Source organism: Rhinolophus sinicus, chromosome 2 (genome assembly GCF_057876585.1).
Source record: "Rhinolophus sinicus isolate RSI-liver-muscle chromosome 2, RSI-T2T, whole genome shotgun sequence".
Lineage (NCBI taxonomy): Eukaryota > Metazoa > Chordata > Mammalia > Chiroptera > Rhinolophidae > Rhinolophus > Rhinolophus sinicus.
The window spans coordinates 144,537,704-144,548,416 of record NC_142502.1 but is presented as its reverse complement, the minus strand read 5'-3'; the positions used below and the strand labels follow the sequence as shown (position 1 = coordinate 144,548,416).

At 35.2% G+C, this 10,713-nt stretch overlaps 1 protein-coding gene across 1 annotated transcript in view; it reads right to left on the bottom strand.

Annotated features, from left to right (window-relative positions):
• Positions 1-10,713, bottom strand: part of RAB1A (RAB1A, member RAS oncogene family) — a 28,155-nt gene that overhangs the window by 1,815 nt on the left and 15,627 nt on the right. Inside the window, exons 3-5 of the mRNA XM_019718073.3 lie at positions 7,038-7,133; positions 1,656-1,751; positions 249-380 (exon numbers count right to left, since the gene is read on the bottom strand). Of these exons, the coding sequence (XP_019573632.2) occupies positions 249-380; positions 1,656-1,751; positions 7,038-7,133 (324 nt within the window). The remainder of the gene's footprint in view (positions 1-248; positions 381-1,655; positions 1,752-7,037; positions 7,134-10,713) is intronic.

Here is a 10,713-nt window from a genome sequence, read left to right as displayed (position 1 = left end):
CTGAGAATAACAGGGCACAATTAACACTGAAAAATCTTTCTCACTTAGTGCATTTCTATCTGAAATGGGCAGTGAGGAGACTAAGTTTACTCAAACAGACACTACACGAATTGTTATCTCAAAGTACTCTAGTGCACATACGTACTTTGAAAGCTAAGATGGTTGTGATCATTGTATGACTCCACACCCATACATAGTTCAAATCCAACACCTTCAAATTCAGTTGAAAAATCAAACTTTAAACATACCTTTGCTGTTGTGTAGTCTACTACTTTCTTTGTGGTCAGATCACATTTGTTCCCTACCAACAACTTGTTGACGTTTTCACTGGCATAACGATCTATTTCCTGCAGCCACTGTTTAACATTATTAAAGGACTCCTAAAAAGACAGACATTTTTAAGAATGATCATATAGTTCTGGACACAAGTGCTCTAATGAAGTAAATGACAAACAGAAGTGTCTTTCTTGACCTAAGAAGAGCTAGTGAGACAACTCTAGCTACAAAACAGTACCTACAGTGCTTGGCAAAGTGAACTGATACATTAAAATGACTGTGCCTAGATGAGTAAGACATTAGAATTTGAAAGCTTAAGGATGAAAACACCTTATTCGAGAGGGAAATACAACTCAGCATCAAACTGTAGCTCAAGCAAATTTGATAAATTTGAAATTTGATCATCTTGGTTTATGAATAAGCCTACTAAACGTTATTACTAGAGATGCCAAAGAATATTATTAAATGAGTCCAAAGGAAAGATGCTTGTTTTCCAGTCATTTAGGAAATTTTTCACTTTTAAATATTTCATGGTAATGACTTGAGATTTTTTAAATTAGCACCATTTTTTTCTGTTAATAGCACCCAATATTTCTAGTGGCACTGACTCTAAAGTCTATATGATTCCAGTTATTTCCGAATTAGCTATGATTTCATGGTTGAGGTGAGATTCAACATTTGCTAAAAGAAAGATAAATTCTAAGTTTATCTTTTATCTTTTGATAGGGAAAAAAAACCCTGAAATTTTCTTACTTTCTGATTGAGAGACCAGCTATGGCTCTTGGACCACCTTCTTCACACTATCCCTGCATCCACCTACCTTCTCTCAACAACTAATCGTCAGATTTTCATTGTCCTCTCAAACTCTTCCTCTAGCTCATCCTATTTCTGAACCATATCCTCTATAGGGAGAGACCTGCAGTCTCTCTTGGCAATTCTGACGAGTCTAATTACCAGGCAAATTCCTGTTAATATTTAACACCAAGAACATAGTATAAACCAAACTCACAGTTCCCCATAAACTCTTGTCAAAATGATCAGTTAGTTGCTAATAAATATAACCAGAGTCCCTTGAAAGCAAATGTAAAACCAATTACTGAATTTTCTATTTCAGGAAAATAAGAAATTTTGGTTGACCAATTCATTAGGTACTCTAGTAATGGAGGGGAGAAAAATAATGTACCTATTTTTAAAAGATTGCTTTAAAACAAATTTTTATGTGATTCATGTATTTGGGGATGATTCACTTATTTGGGGATGGACAGTTTTCGGCCATTTGAATAATCCTGACAGCTTATATGCAAAGTGAAAGAATCTGATAGTTATCAACAGTAATGTCCTACTTTGTCACTGTAACACAGTTTCCTCCTGGAACTTACCTGATCTGTCACATCATACACAACTATGATGCCATGGGCTCCTCTGTAATAACTGGAGGTGATTGTTCGAAATCTTTCTTGGCCAGCTGTATCCCACTATTACAAAACAATCAAGAAATCCAAACAATTCCATTAAGACAGAGTTGGGGGAAAGGACAGGAGCAGGGGAGCAATTTAGTTTACGTAGTTACGGAGATGATCGGGATTTCATATGGAAACATCAGTCCTCAGTGTTCACAGTACTAAACTGCATGGTCATTGCCAAATACCTGAAGGTCCAGAAAAGAAGGTAGTGCCTCCAGTTTAGCTTGTGGTAATGCTACCAATATTATAAGCTCTTTGAGATTAGGAACTACGATGTCATACTTTTCATATTCCCTACAGCCCTTAATACTGTGCGAGGCATTCAGTATGAATGGAGAAACAGGCTGACTTGATTAGGAAGGCTACTGGCCTAACACCCCTTTAGCACACTATATACACGCACACAGACAAAATCATTTGCCAGCACAGTTACCATCATAGTAAGCACTGAAAGGACCTAATTCGGATAATTACCAGCGAAGATAGCACTTTAACCATCTCCAGAAGATACTGTCTTAATCCTAGGGAAAACAATGTAAGGAAGATGATTCAAGCTACTTTTATAAAATTATTCTAAGAGCAATTTGCCATATATTCAACCATTTAGGCACAAACGCCAAAAAGAGAGATGCTTACATTACTACATTAAAGGTCTGAGTTTTTAAAAAAACTATTAAAACTATCAAGAGGAAAACTCAATTTTTAGATTTTAAAAGCCTGATTTTAACAAGGGCAATGAGAATTTTGTTTAAATTGCTTAGACAATGGCCTTAAAAAAAATTATATAATTAGAATAGCTACCTAAGATATTGGTAAAAGGTCTTGACTGATGGGAAAATTAATAGAACAGTTACTGTAAAAAAAAAAAAAAAAAATTGACTTGAAGCCTAAGACGAGTGGCGATTAAAATGCAACAGCCTTAAGGGAAAAAAAAGATGCAACAGCCTTCTAGAAGGAGAGAATTACAAAGTTTTGGAGTACGTATATCAGTGAACTTGACATTGATGTCCACTAACGCTTTAAATAGCAAATAGCAAAATAAAAAATTAAAAAAATTCAGGAGCACTCGGTGAAATCATTTCTAAGACCCAGCCAACACAAGGCTATTAAAAAACAAGTTGCAATTTAAGGGAAATTTGAATAAAGACTGAATATTAGATAACATTAAGGCATTAGTGTCAATTTTGTTAAATGTGATAATGGTTACATAGTAAATTAGAGATGCATACTACCCAATATGTTTCAAGTAAATCTCCTAATGTCTGTAATTTAACATATTCCAGGGGGAAAAAATAATGAGGCAAATAAAGTTAACATTGCTAATGTAAAACAAAAATCCCAGTTTCATTACCTTTTTGTGCAAAGTACTAGCCTGAGAGCTCAGAAGGAGCATCAGTCTTTCAGGATCTCATTGGAGAAGAAGCATGAGCTTTGGAGTCAAGCCACCTTGACTTCAAACACCCAATCTAGTTTTCCTGGTTATTTAATGCTAGAGAGAGTCACTTAACAGTTTCTTTATCTATAAATCCTAGGACTCACTCGCCTTATAGAATTGCTAAATGGTTTAAATGAACTACTGTCTGTAAAACTACTTGCACAGTGCCTGACTGTAGAAGCTGTTCAATGTTTACATTACACCACTCAGTAGATTCGAGGTTAGAGGTGAATGAAACAGCCCCACAGGCGATCCCATTTCAGTGGGAGAGATAAACATGGGAAAAGCAGTTACCCTGTGATTATGAGGGGTAAAGAGGATTAGACACAGAAGAGAGTTCTTCCTTCTCTTCTCCACCCACTAACCCCCTTCACAAAGATCGCACAAGAAAATAAATCGTTTCTGAATAAGTGTTTACAAAGAATTTTAGCTGACTAAGCAATGGCATCCAAAGAGTAAACTTTCCGTTATCTCCCTGCCACACTCAAGTCTCCTAACTCCATATCCTAACAGTCCTTTCCCTGTAACTGATCACTCTTTGTATCTAATCCTCATTACCCTTCATAATCGCAGGGTAACTGATTTTCCCATGTTTATCTCTCCCACTTAAATGGCATCTCCTCCTCCGGGGCTATAATTCATTTATCTCTGTAACCTCAAATCTATCTGAAGACCTGGTGTAACATAAGCATTTCCATAAATACTTCATCAATGAAGGAACAATCATAGAAAGATGCCTTCCATTATATGGGACTGGATTGTACTTGCCCTGCTCTGCTGAATGTTTTGTAATCACTAAGTCTGAAAAAAGACCCAGATGACACACTTGAAAAGGAAAAGCTAAAAGGATAATTAAAACATAGATCAACATAAACACTTTGAAAGACCTAAAACTTGGAAGGATAACAACTCAAGCCAAGCAAGATGAAATGCAATGGGGCAAAAGTAAAATTTTGCACTTAGATTTTAAAAACAGTCACAAAGTATAAGACTTTTTAAAAACAAAAATTAACCCAAAGCTGTAAGAGCCAAATTAGTAGGTAATTTGGCTAATGAGACAGCGCAAATGTGATAAATTTAGATGCTTTTTTTTAATAACCTTGAATGGATTAATGATGACAAAAGGCCATGAGTCCCCGAAGTCCAAGACGGGGAGAAAAAAATTCAGAGTCCAAATCAAGAGAGGATTTACCTCATGTAGTCCACATTGGCTGCACTATATCTTGTATTTGATTTTAGAAATCACATCTTAATAAAAGGCACTTATAAAACACAAGAGTAACTCAAATTGTAAAAGGTTCTGAAAACATGCTTCCAGAAAGAAATAACTGACTTCAGAGGTAAAGGTTGTGATAAAATCAATCTAAAGGGCAGGCTGCCAACAGAAAAGGAATTACTCTCATTCAGGCAGCTCCAAAAGGCAAAGGAATAAAAGACAGAAGTTAAAGGAAACTGGCTTCAGCTCAATATAAAGAATTAAAAATTAGAGATTATTTATAAACGGAACTAGCGTCTTTGAAAAATGGTGAGCTTCCTTAAAATGTTCAAAGGAAGGCACCAGATATGGAAAGGAAATTCCTACTGAAGATGAAAGGAAGACTGAGTGAGTGACCTATTAAGATCCGTTCCAGCCATAGGAAAGTAGCAGTATATGCATGTTTCCCGAATACACACTCAAATCCTATAGAGACAAATGATCACATATAACAATCATTTCATATCAGTAGTTAGAAGCTGGGTACATCTTTCTGAAAAATCCTTTATGGTGCCAAGTATAAAGTGCTATGTATAATGGGAAATAAATCAATATGGAAAGTAATCTGTTCTATGGCTTAAAGTATTGCAAGCTATCTGTGATAACTATATCCCTGCAAGTCCTAATGTGGAGTATCATGTGTGTTCACTTGTATCAAAATCCACAATTCTTTTATAATGTACCTTTCTGTTCCTTACCAGGGAAAGAAATATAAGGGAGCCACTAAAAAAAATTACCTATCATAGCCATTCATGTGGGTATATTATCAGTAACATTTGTACACAATAGTCCCCTCCTTATCCGCGGTTTCACTTTCTGTAGTTTCAGTTACCCGCAGACAACCGTGGTCTAAAAATATTAAATGGAAAATCCCAGAAATAATTCCTAAGTTTGAAATTGAATGCCATTCTCAGTAGTGTGATAAGATCTCGTGCCGTGGCACTCCACCCCACCCCGACATGAGTCATCCCGTGCCCAGCTTATCCACCTCACTGCATCTTATCACACAGGCACTGTATCATCTCACATTGCCACAGGGTGAGTCCAGTACAGTAAGGTATTTTGAGAGACCACATTCACATAATTTTTATTATGCTATATTGTTATAACTGTTCTATTTCATTGTTAGTTGTTGTTAATCTCTTCCTGTGCCTTATTTACAAATTAAAACTTTATCACAGGTATATAGTTATAAGAAAAAAACATAGTATATATAGGGTTCGGTACTAGCTGTGGTTTCAGACATCCCCTGGGGGTCTTGGAACGTATCCCTCATGGATAAGGGGGGACTACTGTACTGCCCAAAAGTTTACAAAGCGCTTTCATATACATTATCACATACACATACACAGAGATACTACATTTGGTTCTCACAACTACCTTATGATTTAGTAAATCCAGTAGCACCACACTCAATATGTAGATAGGAAACTGTCTCAGGAAAAAGGCTGAAAAGTGAGTTAAACCCATGACTCTAATAAATGCCAGAATGAAGACAATGAATCCAAGTTTTCTACCTCCAAATCTGGAACTCTCAGTTCAGTATATTATCCATTTCATGAAAACAATAGTCACTGGTTTTCTATGCCACCTTATACTTTTAGTCAACTCTAAAGATACCCAGAGATTAATATTTTTAAGACCACAGCTATATCCACATGTCCACACTGGTAGTCCCAGACCCATATTAAAGCAATGACAATTGAACTACTATACTATGATTGTTGTTTTTAACTTGGCGTTAGGGTTGTAAGGATGGATAAGGGGCTAGGATGGCACAGGGACACACAATATTGAAGACAGAAGGTTTGAATCACTTGGCTCTGCTAGTAACTGTAATCAAGTCATTAAATCTCTCAGCATCCATTTTCTGAGCTGTAAAACATGTTAGAAAAGCAAAGTTCTTTTCCAATAAAATTCTATGTTTCTCAGAGTTGGTACATACTATCTAATAAATCTAACTGAACTAAATAAATATAGCTGACCCTTGAACAACACAGAGGTTGGGGTGCCCACGATCGGGGCAGTAAAACATTCACATACAACTTAAGTCTGCTTTCCACATATGCGCATTCCCAACCGCCAGCTGACCCTTGGACAATGCGGGTTTCAATTGTGAGGGTCAACTGAACATCACGGTCATTGAAACAAATCCATGTATCAGCAGACCTACGCAGTTAAAACTGTTGTTTAAGGGTCAACTGAACACTTCACCTAAGCCACGTACGAAGAACCTCCCCCAGGTTTCTTTTCATATTGCACAATATTCAGAGCACTGTAAAAGACAAATAAAATGCTCGATATATTTTCACTATTAGACAAGGTAAACTTCAACATAGACTATGCTGGTAAAAGCACAAGAAAAAGAATTAGGACTAAGTTTGACTTAAAACATGTAATTTCTCTGCTTTATGAACAGAAAATTCAATGAGGAAGGTACTCTTAGAGAAATCATTTTTAATCTAAACAATTCTTACTCTACCACTATCATAGATGTATGAGTCTTAAAGATACTTTAAATTTAATTTCGTTAACATATTAGAAAACAAATACATTCTAAGTTTACCAAAATAATTTCAATAAAAAACTTCGTCCAAAGATTACTTACTATTTGAAGCTTGATTGTTTTCCCATCTAACTCTATAGTTCTTATTTTGAAGTCCACACCAATTGTGCTGATGTAGCTTTCTGTATACGTATCATCCTGAAGGGAAAAGAAAGTTAATGATTAAAATTAACGCTCAATAGAGTAAATAACATGTTAACTTTATCTACAAAGTTGATAGTTTATAAGGCATAATACGTTGAGAACAACCACTCCATCCTGCGCCAATACTCAGTTCGTGTTCTGATTACAAAGCAGTATTTAACAGTAGTTTCTTTTTAAGATTTTTTTCAGTAGCTATTCTTTAATTTTTCCAAATCTCTTGGCAAATTTTTTACATACATTATACAGAAAAAGGTTTTATATTTTCAATGATTATGAATGATTTTCCTAATTGCTAATCAGTGAAACTCTTGTTCTCCCTCCCCTCATCCAATTTATTCACCACAAAGCAATGATCATGTCACTCTCCTGGAATTTTTTAGAAGTCAATTTTATTTCCTAGTTATGACTTTTAAAAATTCACATAAAATTTACCCTTTTAAAAAGTGTACAATTCAGTGATTTTTAGTATATTCACATGGCTGTGCGACCATCACTACTATTTAACTACAGAAAATTTTCATCACTCAGTGATGAAACCCTTTACACAGCAGCAGTCACTCTCCATTTCCTCCTCTGCCCCTAGACCCTGGAAACTACTGACCTGCTTTATGTCTCTATAGATTTGCCTACTCTGGACATTTCATATGAATGGAATCCTACAATATGTGGCCTTTTGTGTCTGGCTTCTTGAACTCAGCATAAAGTTTTCAAGGTTCATCCGTGTTATAGTATGTATCAGTACTTCATTCCTTCTGATGGCTGTGGGTATATTATTTTGTTTATCCTTCATCAGTTGATGGGCATCTGGGTTGTTTCTACTTTTTGGCTACTAGAAATAATGCTGCTACGACCATTTGTGTACAAGTTTTCATATAACAATGTTTAACCCAATGTTAAACTTTATAAAAATTAATTTTTCTCAAATATCTGTTATGACCATTTTACCAGAATGGAAACAAAACTGTTTTTTCTTTAAGTGAAAATGTTTATGAAAAGATATGTGAATGGAGAGATCAGGCTATCACCACCTAAACCCACTGAACAATCTTAGCAAGCACAAAGCACCACCTAGGAAATATTCTGCCAACAAAAATGGGCCAAAATCTAATTAAACCCAAAGCTATTAAGAACTTTCTTTGATGATGGAAAGGTCCTATAAGTTGAGCCAATCAATACAGGAGCCACTAGCCCCAAGTGGCCAGTGAGAACAAGAACTGAATTTTTAATTCTCTTCAACTTTAGTTAATTTTAATGTATACAGCTGCATGGGGCTAGCAGTTACCATAAGGAAATCACAGCTTGGGGCTTACTTCTAATTATAGCAACACAAGGGATTTGAACAGTTTAAAGATACCACAAGGAAGCAAAGTGACAAATCTAAAATGTTATACCATCTATAGGAAAACTGCCCCCGTTTCTACGAAAAGTAAATGACATGAAAAATATACAAATTAAAAAGGAAGAGATTGGAAAAACTCTAAGAGACTAAGCAGCAAAACAACCAAATGGAATGTGTGGACCATGTTTGAACTTTGATTCAAACCAACTGTAATACCAACACTTCTGAGACAATGAGGGAAATTTATTTTCTAAATCAACAATGGCAATGTTATTTTATATGAAAATGTCCAGGTTTCAGAAATGCATTCTGAAGTATATAGGGGGGAAATGACATGTTTGAGATCTGCATTACAACATTCCAACAAAGAGAAGGGGAAAAAATCATTAACAAAGCCAGTGTGGGCATGTCTTGATAATGCTGACTCTGATGCATATATGGGATTGGGGGAAAAAAAAAAAAAACTAAAGAAAATTGTAAAATGTAATCAGAGGGAGTTCCAAGTGGCTAGAGGTATAATTATATTGACTTCTCTTCCTCGCATGTTCACACTTAGGCACATGTAGAATCATTTGGTAAAAGGAAATTACATATTTAAAGAATTGAATGCAATTTGACAAACCGCTCATCATCACTAGACACTCATTTTGAAAATTTTTATTTATTTTTAATTGCATGTCTAGTAAGTATCAGATACTGTATAAAGTGGACAGAGAATAAAATGAATGCAATAAATATTCACTTGGCACTTCTACATGCCAGGTATTTTGTTAGAAATACTTACAAATGCTTTGTGAGAACTCTTATAAATCCCTAAATGATCCTTACCTGCAGGTCTCTGAGCCACTGCACATGCTCTCTTCCTTCTGTCCAAATTCTCAGTATATCTTTCTGCATACCCCTTATTCCCCTGTCCCTGGGTCATATGGCAATTTTTATTTATACTTCAATTTGAGCAAAGGCAATACTAATTGTCCAAACATTCTCCAATTCCTCAGCCAATGGTTAAAGAGATCCTTCCTTCTGTACTCCCATAGCTTATTATGCATTTCTTTATTATACCTTTTGTAGCTCATCTCTATTTTGGGGATCCAGATATCAGTATTTTTTTAAATGTTTCCCAGGTGATTTTACTGTGTAGGTAGCACTCAAAACCTGTAACTTAGATCAATAGGTGTCCCAGAGAGGATTTTCCTGGCAGCACAAATACCTCAGGCTATCTAGCCATTTTCATCAAGAGATGCCAGATTCTTCCCACCTACCTATAATTGCTGATTTAATACTAGAAATCATTCTTATTTTTAATGTTTGCCAATTTAATAAAAATTAAGTAAAATCTAATTTTAAGCCTTTAATTACAAATAAAATTGAATGTTTTTTCGTATTTATTGGCAATTTATATTTCTTCTTGTGTGAACTGCCTGCTCACGTGTTTCCCCATATTTCTATCAGGACATCTTTTTCTTATTAATGTGTAGGTGTGCTGGTATATTGAAAATATCACCCTTTCCTCATATATATGTTTTGCTCATTGTCATTTGTTTTCTAATAGTTTTATGTGCTTGATGTTAATTTTAATGCCATCAAATTTAACCATCTTTTTTTTCCTAATTTTTTGTTAGAAAATACTTTCACAAGATTAAAGAATCACTTATGTTTTATTTTGGTACTTCATGGTTTCATTTTTAAACTATGACATATAATAAAAGTATACATATTTTTTAAATGACGCTAATATTATCATTCATGTAATCAGAAAAGTCATATTAAGCATCTGAGGTGCTGTCAACTTAACGGTGGTGAATTATACGTTTTCTAAAATTCTGATTTTCCCTTGAAAGCTTGAATTTTATTACAGGCAGCAAATGCTATCAAATATTTTCCTTGAAATGACAGTCTCGGTTCATTTGAAGAAATGTCTGCCCAATACCCAATCTATAATACATAACTATAGTTTGTCTGTCAGTTGTTCTTTCAAGTGAAAAAAAGAATTTTGCTTTTCTTTTCCTTGAGACAACCAAAACACTCTATTAAGCAGTAGAAGTGCTTTAGGCATACTCTTCATTTCTTCACAACATAATGCTTAAAAACAAATCCTCAAGGATCAAGATTTTTAAAACTTACTCATTTTTACTGTTTCACCAGACTCTCTGAAGTGGAAACGGTTCCCCCCCCCCCCGCCCCCACTCCGCTTTGGGTGAAGAGAGCTAAGACCATGAGTGTGAGCAGTGTGGG